This window comes from Pocillopora damicornis, chromosome 4 (genome assembly GCF_964200805.1).
Source record: "Pocillopora damicornis chromosome 4, jaPocDami1.2, whole genome shotgun sequence".
NCBI lineage: Eukaryota > Metazoa > Cnidaria > Anthozoa > Scleractinia > Pocilloporidae > Pocillopora > Pocillopora damicornis.
In genome coordinates, this window is record NC_142673.1 from 27272163 (window position 1) to 27292786 (window position 20624).

Sequence of the window (20624 nt, forward strand, 5' to 3'; positions counted from 1 at the left end):
TGTTTTGGTTAATTAAAGTGAGATCTTTGTCGACTATAGCATAAAAGGTGTCAGAAAGTTGCCGCAAAGCTTCTTTTTGATAGAGGTCGGCCCGCCAAACAACAACTGCACCGCCTTTGTCGGCCACCTTAATGACAATGTCTTTGCGTTTTTTTAGACTTTTTAGTGCCTACACTCTTCCGAAGAAAGATTGGAAAATTTGGTGTTACGATTGAATTTAAGTTTGTTGATATCGTGGCGACATTTTTTGAGAAAAAAATCTAAAGATGAGAACTGGCCCTCTGGGGGAGTCCATTTAGACTTACGAATCTGGAGTGTTTCGAAAGTATCTTTGTTCGAGGTGTTAGAATCATCCTCTTTGTCATGAAAAAGGCTTACAACTGAACGTGGCGAAGGAATTTTTCAACGTCTTGCTTAACTGAAAATTCGTCGGTTTTTTGTGATATGGGAACAAAATTTAAGCCCTTGCTGAGAACTGATTTTTCTGAATCGGAAAGTAGTAAATTTTCTGGAATGGTAACTACAGTTTTGAGATTTTCAGGCGATGAGTCGTTAGTAACTTGAGGGCCGATAAGTTGGTCGAGTTTATGGGCCTTAATTTGGTGCAAATGTTTAAAAAGTTTAGAATTGGCATCCTGAATTTTGGCTCCGTCGTTTATGTAGTGACGACTCTGATTTTTCCAAAAAATCAGAGGCAATGTGCCAGTTTTTCGATAAACGCGGCTATCCTGTTTCTGTCGTTCAAGCGGGCTACCACCGTGCCCAACAAATCGATCGACAGGCAGCACTACAAACGGCCGAGAAGGAGAACACTGACCGCATTCCATTTACTCTTACATTTCACCCTCACAACCACGCAGTTAAATCTATCATTCTTAAAAATTTTAAATCACTCCAAAATGATTCAGAGACTGGCACTATCTTTTCGCAACCCCCACTTATTTCATTCAAACGTGACAAAAACATGGGCAACTTTTTAGTTAGGAGTTCATTTCAAACCAATGACCAATCTGGAACTTTTAAATGCGCTCGCTCACGATGCAAAACTTGTCCTTTCATTCATAACGTAGAGAAAATATCGGGACCCAAAAGATCCATTAAGATCATTCATCACTTTACGTGTACCTCCGCCAATGTTATTTACTGCATAACTTGCACTTATTGCAATAAGTTATACATCGGCGAAACAGGAAGACGACTGGGTGACCGATTCCGAGAACATCTTCGCGATGTGGAAAGAAATGACAAGGACGCATCCAAACCCAAACCAGTCGCTAGACACTTTAATCTTCCTTATCATTCTAAACAACATATGGCAGTTTGCGGCCTTTCCTTACATCTAGGCAGTTCGGAAAGCCGTAAAACACTAGAACAAAAATTTATATTCCAAATCGGCACCCTTAATCCCCACGGAATCAACGAGCGCTTTTCATTCAACTAATTTATTCCTGTTTTCTCGTCACCATATTCCCACCAATGGCGTAGCTCCACTTTCTACATATAAATCCACACACAACCCACAATTCCTCTAATCGCTCTGACGAAGGGCTAACGCTCGAAACGTCAGCTTTTTTACCCTTTACGGTGGCTAATTTACGTTTTCAACCCAGTTGTTAACACTAAATTACCTGCTTAACAGATGAGAGCTGTCAGAGGGATCTGACGGAGACTAATACTTCCAAAGAGGTGTTTATTTAATGGAGATCTTAGAAGACAAACCCGTGTCATTTTTGGTATTAATATCTCTCCTATCTGTTGTGTTAAATGTTTTTTTTTATTTTAACTGAAAAAAACCGATCAGCGAATTCATCATAAAAAACATGGGTATAAATCAGTGATCAGTATATAAATTTGTCATTAAAAATGCAATTCACCATCGATACAAGTTAAGATTAAATTGAAAATTACCAAAAGAAATATTTACAGTGATAAAAAACCTATACACTACATTTGTGTTGTGCCTCATCTGATTTTATTAAAAGTTGTAATTTTAAACATTCTCAGCGTTTCGCAAGCACGCAGTTCTTTGGCGAGGTTATTGTATTTCTTATCAGGTACCTGATATGTAGGATAACATTTGGGAGACAACATCTTATTCCAGCTCTCCTGAGGGGGAAAGTTTGAAGGAAGAGAGGAAAAAAGCTAAAGAGAATAGTTAGAGACCCTAAGAAGGATATATTGTGGTTACACTGGCAGGCGATGGCCGTCATGACAGCATGGGCCATTCTGCAAAGTATGGCACTTACACCATATTTTGCTGTACAGTAGGCTTCATTATTCACATTGTTCTTGTAAAGGTTGGTAGATGTGAAATTCATGTTAAAAAAGAACTTACTGTAATGTATTATAAGACAATACAAGGGAACATTTCATAGTAGCAAAAAAAATTGAGCATACAACGAACCAGCATATTTGTTCTGAGTCACTTTGTTTTCAGAGTATATGGCCGAAATCCATGAAACACTAATCTCATCGTCGAGGGAAGCTAAGAGACTGTGAAATAGGAGTTGGGTAGGGAGACCCCTCAAGTTTTGCACAGTATGCTGCAAAGCAAAGAAACAAGGAAGAGGCCATTGAAAAGTTCCATTCCAGAAAGCAGAAAGAAACAGTTATCTGTCCTCCAACCTGTTCTGGTTAGAGGGAAATGCCCTTTTTGGTCTTGCTTATTTTGTGAAGGACAAAATATTATGTTTTGAGAAATAAAAACTGACTGAGTAAACAAATGTAAACAAATAAATGAATCAATCAGTCAAACAATGAAACAATCAGTTATTCAAATGATCAATCAGTCCATGAAACTGTTATTTTTTTCCCCTAATTTATGATGCAAGGCCACAGGCAATGTTCAGCCTGCTGCAACGGCTGCTACTCGCAAAAGGAAGACACACATATGCTGGATAGTGATTTATCGGGTGGATAGCGTTATCCAATCTTTGAACAACCAGGCCCTGGGGAACAAACAGGTTTCCCTGAAATGAAAACTTTCTTGTTTATCTCCTGTCAGAAGTGAGGGCTTCAACTTGAATCACTGTATATGAACCTGTTTCAGAAGTCATCTATCATGCCTGGTTATTGTATGGCAATGTGGAACTATAAAACTGCACTTAACTGTGTTATGAAAAATTAATTAGTTTTATTGTTGCATTTGAGCACTTGATCAGAAAAGAAACAACAGTTTTCCGGTGACAAAATTATTTTTGCTATTTAATACATGACTATATACATATAGACTTTATGTACACTTTTTCCAAACGCGACAACATCAAGAAAACAGTAAGGACATAAATATTGTGAAACCTAGTCTTTGAATGACAATGTTTGTTGGAACCTCACAATTTTCCCGTAAAACAACTCTTATCATCCGTTTGGAAGGTTGAAACGAGTAACGTCATCCGTTCATTGAAAATAATGAAGTGTTTTTTCTTTTACTACACTATAATTCACCCTTATCTTCTTCCTCATAACCATGATACTGATCTTCGGCTATGGGAAAGGCAGATCTCATTACACTGTACACACAACAAGGAACAGGAAGTCTGTTTGACATGCCAACATATACCCAAACCATACCTACAAATTGTCTTTAGGTCACAGATGGCAAAAAATCTGTAAATGTAAATGAGGTCCATATAAGTGATTAGAATTGTGCGTTTCCGAATAAATACAAAAAAAATTATACAATAGAAAAAGCCTAGCTACAAACCATTCTCTGACGTCGACTTTACCAAAGAATCTTCGGAGAAGATCTTCTTCTTTTTCTTCCTCCTCTACAGCGACTTACATTGCGTATTGCCCAGCTTCTCCTTCGTTTGCTGTCGGTTCGACACTTTCGTCGTATGGTGCAAAACCCATTTTGCCGATACAAAACTATTCTCCGAGGCGCTAGACAAACACTCTGAGTCATCTCCTGATGAAACTTGCGAATATTGTTTTTCTGAGCTCGACATACTTCCTTTACTTTCCTTTGACAAGAAGTCTTAGAAGATATTCGTGTTGAGAATCTGACGCAGCACCACAGTTTATTTGGGAAACTTACTCCCTTTATTAAAGAAGGGCTTTGAGGTTTTCTCTTTTGCGATTTAAGCCATTTTTAGATGGTTTGCAGAAGAAACGCTGGCGGATCTCATACCCAATTCGATTTTCCCATATGCTCCCTGGTCTCTACTTCTACTATATTTCCTCAATTGTGAATTTGATGACACGAAAATTCGACCGCATAGAGAGGCCTAAGTATTAAGAGGGGAGCCAAAACCAAAACTTGACACACATTATTCCTATAGTACTGTACAAAAGTAATGCAAACGATTATCGTTGTTTATCGCGCTTTGTTCTTCCGATATATCACCGATATGTCGTTCATTTTCTTGACACCTAAATCGACGAGATATCGGAGCTCTCCTGCAATATCTCGTTCCGACGATAAATCGTTTCAACGATACATCCTTCCGGCGATATATCGCTCAAACGATATATCGTAGTGCGTGCAGAACATCATCACGATATATCGCTTCAGTGAAATATCGTTCCATCGATTTATCGCTGAATCAGGAATGTTCATTGCGATATATCTTTCTGGTGATGTATCGCCTCAGCGAGTTTTCTCATGGCGAGAAATGCTTCTCTTCTTTATCTCGTTCAAGCGAAATAATTATAAGTTTTTTCAGATTTCTCCCCCATTATGTTTTGGTTTATGTAAGTTGTTAATGTTGTTTAAGTGCATCTGCAAAGGTAACATTCAATGAAAGCGTAGTCAATAGGTACATGTAATTACACTTAATGCAGCCAGTTTAAAATGGGGCTTTATTTGAAGCTCTTTGCAGCATTGTGAAAGGAGGCAGGCCTCAAGGGAAATATTTAGATTTAATATTCGAAAAAGACGTTATTTTATTAAACAAATGATTTTATTAAAGTATTGTTCAATACGCCTTAGGATGAAATTGGTAAATCAAGATCAGTTTAGTATGGACGCTTTTCCTTTTCATTTTTTCGCAAATGCTGGCAGCGTTTTCTGGTGCTAACTTTGCACGTATCCCACATGCGGCTCGTTTCGTCAGTTCTGCGGCACTGGTAAGAACAGGTCTTGATCACCTCAGCTAAAAAAAAAAAAAGAATATCAGAAAAAACCTCAGAAAAACAAAGTATTAATTGTCGCAGCGCAAGAGGGGAAGGGGGGGAGGGTGTTTCTTACCAGTACAACATACAGGTCATAAAAGCAAAACAAAACAAAACAACATAAAAACAATTTGGTTGGAGAACATTATACATTTCATCGAAGTAAAATAACAAACTTTCATTAGCATACCTTTTATGGCTATGTCCGATGGAGACTCTTCAGAATACTGACTTCGGCTCCACTTTACTAAAACGATTTTTTCTTCAATGATTTTTTCCATTTGGTTCTATGTGCTATGATGAAAACTACTTATGTTGAATGAATTAAGCTTTCCTTTCTTATAGCAATCGAAGCCCGTAGATGGATCGAGATTTTTATCAGATGACTGGTTCCTATTTGGTGGTTTGTTCTCCATAACAATAGAGGCGTAGGCTTCAGGAGAGCTTTTCATATTTAAATTAACTACACGCGAAAAGATGTGAACAAAAGGCGTGATAAAGCGACTTTGATAGAGTTAATGGAATCGCGGGCTAATTTCATTCCTTTGATTGTTATGTGAGTCGACGGGTAATTTGAAAATGCTAAAATTCTTGTTTTTGAGATTAATGAAATATGCATACACGCTTTAGTTTTTGTGGCACGTGCAAAGAATAAGCAAGGAAACAAGGAATATCAATGCCCGATACTAGGGTACATAAAAGGAAACTTTCACGGTATATATCGTGCAAAGACTGTTTCATTCATAAGATATCAAGATTATTGTTTTTTTTTAGTGTAAAAAAGGCATGTAGTTACAGTCTTAGTCGTTTTAATAACCATTGTTAACTTTTTTAGGTCGATGACTTTTGTGAAATTTGTGGCTCCCAAAGGAGCCGTTTTCTTTTGAGATGTGAAATCGATCTTTAAAATTGCGTTGCTGCTCCTTTTGCCTCCACTACTTCTTGAGATCATGGTCAATGTACTTAACGAATTTCTTTTCCGTCACCCTCTCAGCCCAAAACGCCTTTATTCCGTCAACCAGTTCTTGTTTGTTTTACGGATTCACTTTCGATTCTAAGTAAAATTTCAGTTCGTGCCAAAAGTTCTCCATGGGATTTAAATCCGGACTCTCTGGGGGAGTACGCCACCGGTTTATATCATTCTCCTTGAAGAAGGCCCTCGCTCGTCTTGTCGTATGTTGGGATCCTTATCCAGCACAAATCCGTGGTCTGGTAGCGTCTGATTGATGAATGGTAGAAGGGTTGTCTCCAGAATACGGCAGTACAGTTCTGCATCCATTATACCATCGAATATGCACACTTTAGTAGCTCCCTTTCTGCTGATTCCTTCCCATACGTGTACTTTAAGTGAATGTTTAGGCTTCGGTTTTCTTTTGAATGGCTCGTCGACCTTTCGGTAGCATGTTCGTCTGTATTGTTCCAGCGAGACTGAGCATTCATCAGAGAATATGACATTATGGAATGCATCACCGGAATCCAGGATTTGTTGTGCATACTCTAGTCTTTTCACCTTATTAGCTACTCTTATCAGTTGACAGTAATGGATGCACTGCAGCGTCCATCCCTATTTGGCTCGCGATCTTCGCACAGCGGAGGAGTTCACAACGACTCCACGCTTGGCCAGATGTTTTGGAATCTGAACGCTTGTTGCCTCGTCGTTTATTTGCTTTTCAATAAAAGCTTTCGCATCTGCTGGAAGCTTTGTCAGCCTTCCTGATCGAGGGCGGTTTTCAGTGGATCCAGTTTTCTGTATTTTGTTGACGATCCTGTAGATTTTTGCGTCTCAAGGCTTTCAATATTTGTATGGGAAAAAATCCTTCCTTATGGAGACAAGCAATTCTTTTTCTCGTATGTGAAGTAACCTTCGGCATGATTACGCGGTAGTATCCCGCGGGTACATTATATGCAAATACAGGTTGATTTCCATGGGGATGCAATAACACATCGCAACGCGTTAAAAAAAGTAAGCTTGCACCCTCCCTTAGTACCGTTTTCACAAGCTGTCTTTTTCTTGCTCTCACTATTCTCGTTTGTTCGATAGTGTCAAAATGAATATAGGCTTTCTTATAATTTTTTTTTATTTTGTGCACTAGCGAACTTGCTTAAAGGAGAACTGAAGCCAAAAATTGAGTTAATTTCTTTCGATAGCCAAAGTGACGAAATTATCGATTTCAGGCGTTATTTGTGCTAAATGTGTCTTACCTTGGAGAAATATTTCTTTAAAGTTCGTATTTTCGCGCTGTTTCGGCTTTCAAACCGTGGGCACCAATTTTAAATCAGCGGTCTTCCAAATGAGCCTGTGACGTATGTTATGGGGATCACTTGAGGAAGTGTTATCGTTCGGCTAAATTTTAATACAAATTGCTTCTTCGTCGACCCTTCGTCATGAGCGGAATAGAACCATTTCAGTTCGAACCAGTATATCAGCCTGGAGAAGAACCTCCTCAGGAAGAGAGTGTAGGACAGGAGGTAGAAGCCCACGAAGAAGACACTACTTCGAGGATGGGAAACACCGAATGGTGTTTGTGCGGCGCTTGTGCGCTTATGCCGGTGGCAAATGAATGTTACTGCTGCCAAGAACTAGAGGAGCTTAATCAAAAGTTCGACAATTCAGGTTTGTACTTAGTATGTGATTATTCTCACGAGTATTTTTTTTGAAGCAGCCGCTTCTTTGCTAAGAGTGACAAAAGGTGGACAATTGCAAACTCAATCTTAGTTGTAATTACAACTACAAGGTCTGATGGATGAAAATTATTGAAACAGTGAGGGAAAGAAAATGTTAAGACTTTTTTCTTCTTTTTGGGTATTGATAGTTGTTAGATGTATAACAGAGCATCCGAAATTTGGCATTGTATGCTTGGACAAGGATGTTTTAAGCACGGCATTGGTTGCAATCCACAATGCGCGGCTCAATCCAATTCCCGACCCTATCGTCAAAAGGTAAACTGTCTTTTTCTTTCTTATTTTGTACGCGTAATTAAGTCAATCGCTTTTGTGACTTTATATCCTCTTGTTCTCTAGAACTTGGCGTTTGGCAGCCTACAGACAATTTACTTGGTGGGCACATGGGGTATTAGGAAAAAACCGGCGTAGAATCGTGCCAGCATGCGTCGTCACGGCCATACGTAAAACATTTCCTGAAGAGAGTGGTAATTACGTGGGGTTTCGAGAAGCAGATCTGGAACATTGAACTTTATCCGTAATGTCCTTTAATAATGATTAGTAACATATGCTTTGCGCGTATAACATCAGAGGCTCTTATTTCCTTATGTTACGGTTTCTTTCTAAAATTTGCGCGAAATATATAATTACTTGTCGAGGATATGAATTACTAACACATTTCTGCATAGTGATTCTGTCAAAAGCCATGCAGAGCCAAACGAATGTCATCCCTATTGCAGCTATTAAATTATCCACATTGCCAGGGATAGCTGTGTGGCCTGAATGAAATAAACCTCAAACCTAACTTTGATTGCTTTTTGCTACGATGATTGCTTTCATTTTCATTTAATTGTGTTATTGACAAAGTTGTTATATTTGATTATTCGAAAATCTCGATGTAAGATTAGCAATGACATCTGCTTTAGGAGGCCGGGGTTTGCTGGCAATGTTTTTAGGAATGTGTGGTGCTGTGACTGTTGCGATCCTCTCTTGCGGTTTTTTTTTCTTTCTCTCTATGGCATTAAGCATTGGCTTGAGATGATAATTGGTTGTCTTCTCAAATATGGGCTTTGCCACCCATTATTTTGTATTTTAAACACTACCTTGTATTGCAGCCGCTCCCCTTGGTTGGCACCCCTGGATACAGTGGCTTTTTGCCTACCAGTGTTGGCATTATGGTCTAGGGATGCCAACTGAGTTCGAGCAACCATGCCATTATAAGAGAAGTGCTGCCGTTTGGGTGCATATTTGGTCTGCACACTATGGTAGATCTCTAAATTGCCAGTATGACAACATAGTGTTAGTTGCTGAATGTCCTTCAACAGATTTTTATCGAATACAACCTCCTTCAATGCATTATGAGCAGAGGAGCCAGACCTAAGCCACCTTTTAGTTCTTGCGATAGCCGGAGGGATTGGTTGGTGGGCACATTCCTCATACAGGTCAGCTGAATCCCAGGAGTGGATATTGACAGTGTGATAGACAATGGATATCCACTTCTCTCTCAACATCTCCTTGTCTCCCCCACATTTTTTGGCACACCACCAAAGGTGGTTTGAGATGGATCTGATCCAGAGAGAGAGATCAGCACATTCTTTCTTCTTTGCTTTTTCAGTTAACTTTTTAGTTATACTCTTGGAAAGGTGCCACACATCAAATTGATGATCAACTTCAGGGAAATTTCTTTTCATGTCAGCCCTAATGCCCACATGACGGTCAGTTGCAACAACCATAATTTTCCCCCCTTTTTCATAGATGTTTTCCATACAGCGTTTAAAACCCTCTTTCCATGACATTGCTATTATTTACTTCACTGACCTGAACAACCTCGAAGTCAACAATTTTATCAGTTTTCTGATCAGTCATGGTATATGTCCCATATTTTGCATTATGGCCAGGACTGTCACAACGCCCATCCCCTGAAAGCCACAGATCTCGCCCCCCTAGCTCAGAAAAAGTGGAGTTTTGTTCTTTAAGCCAGAACTCATTGATTACGGGTAATAAGTACTTGTTTTGAATATTATAAAATATTTTCTCACTGAAAATTTCAAATTTAAGATATCTGCCAAAGATGCTACTTTTGTAAAGGTAGAGCCACTGAGCAAAATAGATGATGACAGCAACAAATTTCCAGCTGCCATCCCCTCAAGCATTGGCTGGCTTTGCAGGAGTACTTATGATTATTCATACATTCTAGGGTGACAAATAGTTGGCTTCCTTGTGTGGATTGGTTCCTCTTAATCACAGCTGCACCACACTCAGGACAATACTTAAACAATTTAAATAGCTCTTGTTTAAATACAATGTATTTGGTATCATCCTGTGGCTTTTCTTATGAATCTTCCTGTTTTGTGGGAAGGTAGATGCCATCTTTTCTTGGAGAGACTTCTGGGGAAGCAGCAGCTTCAGTTGCTTCTTCCTTGTTATCTTCAATTTCAGGAAGGAATACCTCTTCAGTCTGGGTGCTGCTTTCTGAAACATCAACCTCGACTTGGGTGTCAGTAGATTTCATCATTAAATGGAGACCACGAAGGTTGACTTGGATTCCAAAATCCACACCCTTGTTTGGCAAATTCACCTGCACTGCTTGTGACTCAACCATCGTGCTTTTAGGCCCTAAATCATGTGGGAATGGATATGATGGGCTGTCTGAGGTTGATGTACTTGCTCCACAATTCACTACATCAACAGGTGCAGGCTGTTCTAAAGCTGAAGCTGCATGTTCTTCGATTCCACAACTAGGTTGTGCAGTTACAGAGGCTATATACTATAACAGAAAAAATATTAACTCTGTTATGGTATGGGTTAGTGACCCTTTGAGAGAATGAAAAATGCAGGTATGGGGGATAAACTATGCTACTATATGGTTATAGCAATGATTCAATGGGATTTTCTTGGAAAATATAACACCTGACCCTGCCCTCCTTTGGTTGAAAGCCTGCACTGGTTTTAACTTAGAATTTCCAGTTGTATTAAGTTTTTATTCACATAGTAGTAAAGAAGGTTAAAAGAAATTCGTGTAGTGTGATCGTCCGGGTGAGTGTAGTTCTGAAAAGAACTGTTGTTGGTGACTGACGTTTCGACTATCTGTGCGATAGTCATCTTCAGAGTCAAGTGAGGAGTAGTTGTCAGTCGATGATGTTATAAAGTCTGGTCTGTTGAACGTGATTGGTCTGTTTAGCCGTGATGTGATTGGCTGGAAGACTCGTGTAGAGTTTGTTAACAGTCATTGGTCGGTTTCGATCCGTCTGTTGTTTATCGGTCTGTTTGTCGGTTTGTTCACGTCGTTAATGAGTCGTTTGTAGGGTGCTGGTAATTGTTGACATCTGTTGAGAGGCGTCTGTTCTAAGTTAATGAACCAGCTTTCCAGAGTCAGTCGTTGAAAATAGTTTGTACTGTAGGTTAAGCATTCAGCAGAGTCCCAGTCGATTCTGTGATTAGTTTGTCGGTGATGTTCAGAAATGTGATTGTTTACATCGCCATTTCTAGTTGCTCGTTTGTGTTCAGTTAGTCGCGTGTTAAGGTTTCTACCAGTCTCACCAATGTAGGAGGCCTGGCAGTCGGAGCATTCGATCTTATAAATCGCTCCCTGTCTGTTGTTGGGTTCGTCTTTGTCTTTAACGTTGGTCAGCAAATGTCGTAAAGTAGTAATAGGCCTGTGAGCTACGCGAATGTTGTAAGGTTGTAGGATCCGCGTGATAGCCTCAGAAGTGCCTTTGATGTAGGGTATAGCAGCTGTAGTCGTAATAGATGTGGAGTCCCTGTTAGTTTCTGTAGCGTCGGTCACCCTGTGAGTGTTTCGTCTAATGAAGTCAGTGTTGTAGTTGTTTTTGTCAAAAACACGGTCAAGGTACTTGTTTTCGTCAGATAAACTGTCCAGTGTGTTGCAAACAAGTTGCGCTCGTCTTGTCAATGTCTTGATAGTCGTAGCTTTGTGGGAAGTCGGGTTGTAGGATGATTCGTCAAGAAGTCTGTCGGTATGCGTCGGTTTTCTGTATATGGTTGTTCGTAGTTCGTTGTTGTTTCGGCCTACCAAACAGTCGAGAAAAGGAAGCTTGCCGTCTTCTTCGGTCTCCCTGGTAAACTGAATGTCGGTGTTTTGTTCGTTAAGGTGGTTGTGAAAAGCGTCAATTTCGTCTATGTGTACGGCGGTAAATGTGTCGTCAACGTAGCGTAACCAAAGCGGTATGGTTTGTCGGCAAGTTGCAAGGGCGCGTTCCTCGATGTTCTGCATCACAATTTCTGCGACAACAACGGAGACCGGCGACCCCATAGCTGTTCCGTGCAACTGCTTGTAGTGTTTCCCGTTGTACTGAAAGTAAGTCGATGTAAGGCAGGGGTTAAGTAGGTCCATAATGTCTTCTGTCGGTAATGGTAGTGCATCAGTAGACTGTTGGATGGCGGTTTCAGTACACTGTAGAGCCAATTGAAGTGGAATACTGGTGAACAGTGATTTCACATCAAAAGATACAGGTTTGTAGTCGTCAGGTATCTGTACGTCTTTGATAGCGTCAATAAAGTTCTCAGTTGATTGTAGTTTACGTCTCGATTTGTCAGTCAGTGGTTGCAGTATCGTCGTAAGGTATTTCGACAGTTGGTACGTCGGGGACCCACAGAATGAGACTATAGGTCGCATAGGTATCCCAGGTTTGTGTAGTTTCGGTAGTCCGTAAAAGGTCGCATAGGTATCCCAGGTTTGTGTAGTTTCCGTAGTCCGCTAAATGCTTCACCTACAGTACAAACTATTTTCAACGACTGACTCTGGAAAGCTGGTTCACTAACTTAGAACAGACGCCTCTCAACAGATGTCAACAATTACCAGCACCCTACAAACGACTCATTAACGACGTGAACAAACCGACAAACAGACCGATAAACAACAGACGGATCGAAACCGACCAATGACTGTTAACAAACTCTACACGAGTCTTCCAGCCAATCACATCACGGCTAAACAGACCAATCACGTTCAACAGACCAGACTTTATAACATCATCGACTGACAACTACTCCTCACTTGGCTCTGAAGATGACTATCGCACAGATAGTCGAAACGTCAGTCACCAACAACAGTTCTTTTCAGAACTACACTCACCCGGACGATCACACTACACGAATTACTGATACTCCTGGGTTCAAACCTTTTTACCTTAAGGTTAAAAGAATTCATTATTTAAAGAATAATATCCACAACTTACAAATAGTCTATTTGTACTAATTTTGTTCACCTGCTAGTTAACAAGGGACAGGTATAATGTTTCTAGAATTAAAGAATAATCACTTTATTCTGAAACAATTTAATTTTGTTTACCTACTGGTCAAAAATTTTCAGGAGAGACGAAGTACAAAGATTACTAAAAAAAAAAAACATGAAACTAGAAGGAATTCCATGGCAGGATATTGTTTTGCTTAAGGAGAAGAAATACTTTTCTGCGAAAACTTAATGTTTCTCAATGGAACCTACTCGGGTGGTATCCCTTAAGATATAAATTGTTATTGCCCCCAAACTGCATTCACCTTTCAATTTTTTTTTATCAATCATGCATAAATGATGAGCAGCTTCAAGAGTTTGCAACAACCCAAGCTTTGCAACAACCCAACCCAGTTGCAAGAGAGTAATTCACGATTCACTTACTTCTTTTCTGACTTTCTCTTCTGAACGTTTCTCCGATGAAAGTCGAGTTCTTTCTGATGGTCTCCGATGCGAAAAAAACGTGGGTATTGCACCTGGTTTTAGCGTAGATCTGGGTTTCAAACCAAGAATTTCTGCTTTCAAGTGTCGTTCGTAGAAGTCAGGTGTAAAATGTTCTGAGCACAGCCTGGAGTTTTCCGAAACGACCAGATCCGCTCGTGAGATCTTTGCCAGCCACTGTGATCGTAGAGCTTCATCCCTCGGATAGCAATGGTAGGATATACCAGTTGTGTACCTCGAGTCGTTGTTACAATTGAACGCCGCGCAGTATACTATTTTTTAGCTCGAAAGTAATCGAAGTAAATATAGCAACGAGGGCTACTCAACCGCCAAGAACAGATAGAAGAATAAACTCAAACAACTCGGGCTTCTGTATTTGTAAATCCTTTCTTGCGTAAGCCAAGAATTTAACCCATTATAGAGAACTTATAAACCAAAGTTCAACACGAATTTCAAAATTTTATTTCCTTTTGGACTTCTTGCGACATTGTTAAGAGCGTGCGTTATCGTACATGCCATTGCAAAATCCAGACTACAAACGCGTTGCAAACTAATGTTAAGAAAGGTAAATAACAAAATATGGGAAATAGAATGGAAGATGAAATATCTTAAATTACCAGTATGCAAGAAAAATTAAAGTGGAGACCCTATTCCGAAAACATCGAGGTCAATCCAAGTGTAAAAGATGCGCCGCACATGATCTGGACACGTAACTACGTTTCAGAGACACAGGGTTACGAAAGCCAAAATATTTTTCTCTTATACAATCCCTAGATAGAAGACGAATTTTCTAATATGAGAAGCGCTTGCATCATTTTTTGCTTCACCTTGCACAATCTTTACTCCTGGAAAACCACAAATTCTTTCCCGCTAGCAAGCCGCAGTCCTGAATTCAACTTGCCTGTTTCTTGCCGTGTTTACCTTCATCCCCATAACCTACGTCACACGCTACAAAAAGAACCGCTGACATTCGTGTTCTGAGCCGACGTACCACAGTCAAATATCGAGCCAATTATCGCTAAAAATCCTTCGTTTTCTGGATAAAAACTGTCGTTCGAGGGAAAAAAAAATGACGGAAATTTGTTCCATCATACATAAATGTACGATACACGGTGAAAAAATTACTTGAATTTGGACTTCAGTTCTCCTTTAAAGAGTCCATCAAAGGCTCATTATAAAAGGCCGCGTTAAATCCAAAGTAAATTCCTTTAATTTACATTGTTTTTTCTCCCAGCTGTCAGTTTGGAAGACAATGATAATTTTGACCCGACAACCGACACAAACCATCTGCCTGGGTATGTTAGCTTTTGTTAACAGTCTGTGGTAAGTTATTCTATTTAAATGTAGCCTAAAACTGCTTAGCAAAAATTACAGAATGTTAGCAGAAATGGCATGAAAATGAGAGTCGAGAGTTCCTCCCAGAAAAAAAAAAAAAAAAAAAAAAGAAAAAAAAAAAAAAAAAAGGATTGTTGATTTTCTTTTTAACAACAGACTTACTACTTTCCCAATTATCTGATTTCCGGGTTTCATTTCTCCATCTCTATTATTTTTCATTTCCCTCTCCACTGTCCACCGGCTGTTTTAGTGAAATGCAGCTGAGGATTAGAGTATTCGCTTGTCGCAAAAACGGTCATAATTTAATTTTCCATACATTGCTTTGTATCTAAGCTTTACTTGGGGCCTGGAAGTAAGTTAGAAATATAGGGGCTAATGAATGTCCTCAATTGGTTATCAGCAAAAGACTCAATTGGAAACTAATTTTGTTTTTCTGTAGCCCAAGGTGATATTCCATTTTTGCATTCTTTTCAGGAAAGTAAGCCTCCAACATTTACAGTTTCTCCATGGCCTTTCTTTCCTGCTGGAACTCATATTAATTTGAATGTAACATTTGCACCTGGTAAGTTGAAGTTGACATGGAGATGTTAATATTTTTTATTAATTTCCAATCAAAAGTGATATCGTTACAAAACCAGAAGAAGGGGCTTATGAAATTCCAATTTCAAGTCTTTATATAATCTGATTTTCACCTATTAATATTTGCGTAGTAACCAAACCGATGAGGGATAAAACCACAAGAAAAACCACCCGAATGAAAAAGTCAAGATAGATAGATAGATAGACGTTTATTAATAATACCTTAATAGCAGCTGGAAGCTGAATTACAAAGGTGTACAAATTATATAATAGAACTATACAATAAAATCAAACCTAAAAGGGAACTAATTTACATATGGGCCCATATACAATTGTAATAGATGTCAATTAAAAAGTCTTGCGCTTGCTGGAATGAAAGTATCTCTGAACCGATTTGTTTTAAAGGAAACTCTAAATGGTCTGCGTCGTCGTAACTCCCTAAGTTGATCTCGGTTGTCGAAAGGCAGTAAGTGGTACAAACAATCCAAGGGATTGGAGACGATGTTGTTAAAGAATTTTAAGCAAAGGTCTTCCCTCCGATCCCTTAGGGTTTTCAGCTCTGCCATCTGAAGCACTTCTCTATAATGATTATCATAACCGTATATAATTTTCAAGGCTCTCTTTTGGACACGCTCTAAACTTAAGCTCAAATAATCGGGGAGACTATAATGGTAGACCTGACATCCATAAAGTAAGACGGATTGAATGCAAGCAACATAAAAATTCACTAATTCTGGTGATGGTACCTTAGCTCGCTTTAACTGAGTTAAAAAGTAAAGGCGCTTAGCGGCCTTTTTAATTATCTCAGTAACGTGAGTGTTCCACTTGAGGTTGTCTTGAAAATACACACCCAGTAATTTCACGACACTAACGGCGCTGACCTTAGAGCCATTAATTTCTATGAGATCGTAGGAAGGAGGGGAGCGCCCGAAGGAAACTCTTAGCTCATTACATTTTTTCGGATGAAGTTGAAACGAGTTAAGTGTTGACCAGGTAGCTACTTCGTTTATCATAGACTGAACATTGCTAGGACCACCCTTGCTTATGATTTCGTACACTGTCGTGTCATCTACATATTTTATACAATCACTGGCTGATGGTACTTTCAAATCATTTATTATAACCAAGAATAGCCACGGTCCCAATTTTGTTCCCTGCGGTACTCCTGCTCGGACCGATCCCCACTCTGAGAGACAATCATGTGCAAGTTTGACCCTTTGTTTCCTATCTTTAAGAAAGGCTATTATCCAATTAATGATGTAAGGGTTGATGTTGTAGGTCGAGAGTTTCGATAGCAAGAGGCTGTGATCTATCAGATCGAAGGCTTTTCTATAGTCCAACGCAAAGATCCGCACGGTGTTCCCCGTTCCGTCTGTTGCTTGCGCCCAATTGTGCATCAGGTTTATCAATGCATGCGCAGTGGAGGATCCTGGAATACACCCAAATTGATCGGGTTCCAGGCGTTTCAGAAGTGCTGGTTTCACATGTTCATGGACGACGTAGTGCTCGGCAATTTTGGACAACGTTGGTGTCAGTGAAATAGGTCTCAAATCTTTCGCCGCATCCTCAACTATCTTTGTTTTGGGAAGAGGGGTGATGTTTGCACATTTCCAAAAGTCCGGTAAAGTCCCTTGACTAATCGAGGAATTGATGATACAACGAAGAGGTTGAGCTAGCTCAGGAGCGAAATCACGCAAGACCCAGTTTGGGATATTATCTGGGCCCCCAGCTTTGGAGGAGCTGACCGTACTAAGGCATTTGAAGGTAGCTTCCAGTGAAATAATGGGAGTTTTAAAACCCTCAGTGCTCACAGTTTCGATATTATCTAAAAGTGGGTCAAACGAAGCTTGAGGTTCTAGCAGAGCTGTGTTGATTTCATTAGCCAAGATCTTAAGGTTGATTGAGGTAGCTGGTTTACTTGCTAGGAGCTGATTTGCGACACTTGTAGATGTTTTGTTCATTCCACATAACCGCCTACATTCGGACCACCACATTTTAGGATTGTTTTCGGTCAAAACGCTGACTTTAGTGTTGTAATAAGAGCGTTTGCAGAGCTTCCGTTCCCTGTTTACTTTGTTCCGGTAGTAGTGGAACAATGGTTTGTTGTCTTGGTAATATGCTCTTTGACGGTGTGCTATAAGTGCCTTGAGTTTGGGTGAAATCCATGGTGCGTCGTTTCGGTGGAACTTAACTCGCTTTTTGGGAAGGATAGAATCTAACCCTATGTGAATTAGGTCACTGAAGTGAGCATATTGTTCTTGGACGCTATCTATAGTGTCGATTAATGACCAGTCGACCCCCGTCATATAACGACCAAAAGCCTGTTTGGACTCAGCGTTAACAGCACGTGTAGTAACCGTTCTGTTTGCAGGAATATTGGCCTTCGATCTAATTTTTGGAAACAAACCAACAGTACAATGATCGGATAGTCCGAAGGGCGGGAATGGAGAAGGTTTCTCGTAGTGTTCTGTAAGATTAGTTAGCACTTTGTCGAGTGTACGATCCCCTCTTGTTGGAAAATGGACGACTTGCGTGAGGCGGAACTGCTTAATAACTGGTGAAACATTTGCCCTGTTCCAGTCGCCAGCGAGAATTATACCTGCGCCAGGGATATCACTCTCTATCCTAGAGAGAGAATCCATCATGTAATCAAGGAGGGGCTCATCTTTGGCAGGCGGTGGAGGATGGTATACTGTACCAATGATAAGGCAGCTATAACCCCGGGGCAATCGGTTGGGCGTGATTTTGGCCCACAAAACCTCAGGGCCCTCGGGGTCAGGAAACTCATAGTCCCGTAGAATTGAGAATTTGATGGAATCTTTTACATATAGAGCCACACCCCCATGTAGCTTGTGGGTCCTATCTTTGCGTATGATGTTGTAGCCACTAATGTCAACTACGCTGTCCTCAATAGAATCTTTCAGCCATGTCTCCGTTATACAACAAAGATAAAACTCGTGGGTGTTCAAAAAAATACGAAGTTCGTCTATTTTTGGTGCCAAACTCATTACATTAGACACAGCTATTGACGGTACGAACTGCAAGGTGTTTTTCCTTGCGTCGATGTTTCTCTTAGGCTTGATAATAGCCAGATTATTGAAATTGACGGCTCTTTCTTCTGTGTAACGGCTCGAGGAAACACGCGTAGTTACTCTCACGGGAATTGTTGAAAGTCTCGGTAAAGCGTGATTATCGAACCGTAAAGATTCATTCAAGATGGAAGAGTTATAGCAATTAACAGTTCTTGGTCTTGTGTAACTACTGGAGATGGCGCGTGTGGTTGTTCTCACGGGAATTACTGAGAGCCCCGGTAAGGTGTGATTGTTCGACTGTGAATAATTATTCAAGGTTGAAAATTTATTCGTTTCTGAAGAATATTTGCTTCGGCCTGTATTTAATTTTGTTTTAGTAAGTCTTCCGGACCGTTTCCCTCGGTACTTAAAAATTCCATCCGCTCGAATGTTCTTAAATAAAACTGACCGTCTCTCCTGAAGGCTGTAATTTTTCCGGAGCGACACCAGTTCGCGCCGAGAGTACTGTAGGGTCGTTGTTTGGCGAATTGGAGAATCAAGCTGCCGAATTAAATCTCGAGTGGCTCTCTGCCGGCTACCAATGGCGATAATAGATTGAGCAGGACCGGGGTTGGTCGAAATATCAACGTATACCGTGATGTCCAATGGAGGGTCGTGGCCAGGGATGACTAAGGAGACAAACCCGTGTTTAGTGTGCTTCTGGATTGGAACTCTTGATCGATGAAAACCATCTTTGACGATACAGGTGCATTTCTTCTTGAGTTGAACAGCAGTGTGCAGGGGGTTCCCACCTTGATTTAAAAGTAGCCTCGAAGGATAATAAATGGTTTAGAAATGCAGCGCTTAAACAGGATAGAATAGCGATAGAAACTAGAGCTACTCTAAACGTGGCCGCCATGATTGGCGCCTAATTAACAATTCAACGAATGCCAACCTCACATTTTCCTTAAATAGTTGTTTACACTTGGTTCCTGTTTTTCATATATTTATCCCGTGATGTAATTATACATATCTCCCATGATTAGTATAAATTCAAACAGTTTCTTTTTCCAAACAGTTTTTCAACTGACGGTGTGAAATACATCGAGACATGTTTTAGAAATAAGAACGATGATCTTTCCAAAGTTCTTTTTTGACCATCTCTAACAGGCAGCTTCGAATGAAAAACAAAGCAAAAAAAAAAAAAATATGGCGATGAAAAATCAGGCAATCCATCCTCATTGATTGATTATCAATCTATATATTGCTCTTGGTGCACGGTGATTCATATTTTAAATGACCGTTGTTGATTTCTTTGTAATTTTTTTGTCTTCTAGAAACCATAGTGTTGGTTGCATCTGGAGAATTGCCCGTAATTCCTCAACTTTTAAAGGTAATCGATCAATTAGCCCAGCCCTGTCAGCTCACGGGTTTTAGTACGCGTGATTTCTATCTGATAGCCCCGGCTGCATTTCACTCTTTTTTCTCTCCCTTAGTTTTTTCCTGCTTGATGACAATAACAGTGAAGTTTTCCTTTCCTATATGGTGTTTATACATCTTCCTTAAAAGCGCATGTACTTACATTTTTTCGACGAAATCTGTTGTAAGCACTCTTCCTATTGGCTAAAAAATCTGCTTTTACAAGGATATAAAATTCGTTAACCAGCATCCAGGACTAAAGATATCCCGATATTTTGGCTTTATCGACTGAGTTAAAATGTAAATGAGCCACTGTTAAGAGTTTCTAAAGAGTTAGCCTTTCATTCTGACTCAGGGCTAACGATTGAGACGTCAACTTTAAAAAATCTTTATGCTGGTCAGTTTACGTTGTCAACTCACTTGATAAAACCAAATTCTCCTGTTGGCCCCACACGGCCATACATCGACGCAAGAGCAATCATGACAGATGATGGTGTTGATCATTCTCATTATCATTATGACGATTTTTATCAAGCTGTGCAAAGTTTGATTTGTTCTTTCCTGGAAATAAAAGAGGGCCTTAACCCTTTAACTCGTAAGAGTGACCGGCTTCTAGTTTCTCCATAAAATATCACCCCTGAATCAATCATTATGGTCACGAGAATCAAGGAAATGATCACCAACTTATAAAGCTCTTAATTTAAAACAATTTTTTTTTTGTCAGCGGTTCAGGAAATGTATAGAGAATGGTATGGAGAATATGCATACTGATGTTTGGGTGTAAAGGGTTAAATCAATGCATAGGTTTACATTCT

General features: G+C 39.9%; 1 protein-coding gene and 2 pseudogenes across 1 annotated transcript; 1 reads left to right on the plus strand and 2 right to left on the minus strand.

The window, feature by feature from the left end:
* Positions 1-3433: 3433 nt before the first annotated feature.
* LOC149047485 (uncharacterized) lies at positions 3434-3947 on the minus strand (annotated as a pseudogene).
* A 3550-nt stretch (positions 3948-7497) lies between these two features.
* LOC113686161 (P2X purinoceptor 7) lies at positions 7498-8302 on the plus strand. The gene is made up of 3 exons (XM_089204272.1): positions 7498-7726; positions 7926-8052; positions 8134-8302. The coding sequence occupies exons 1-3, from the start codon at positions 7498-7500 to the stop codon at positions 8300-8302; spliced, it is 525 nt and encodes a 174-aa protein (XP_089060398.1).
* Positions 8303-8786: 484 nt separating this feature from the next.
* On the minus strand, positions 8787-10123 carry LOC149047486 (uncharacterized; annotated as a pseudogene).
* Between the last annotated feature and the right edge of the window lie 10501 nt (positions 10124-20624).

Excerpts from the sequence above, each read along its gene's own strand:
- LOC113686161 (XM_089204272.1), top strand. The coding sequence starts at position 7,498 with ATGAGCGGAATAGAACCATTTCAGTTCGAACCAGTATATCAGCCTGGA. Across the intron at positions 7,727-7,925 it reads TCAAAAGTTCGACAATTCAG|TTGTTAGATGTATAACAGAG; the intron begins GTTTGTACTTAG and ends GGGTATTGATAG. Across the intron at positions 8,053-8,133 it reads CCCGACCCTATCGTCAAAAG|AACTTGGCGTTTGGCAGCCT; the intron begins GTAAACTGTCTT and ends CTTGTTCTCTAG.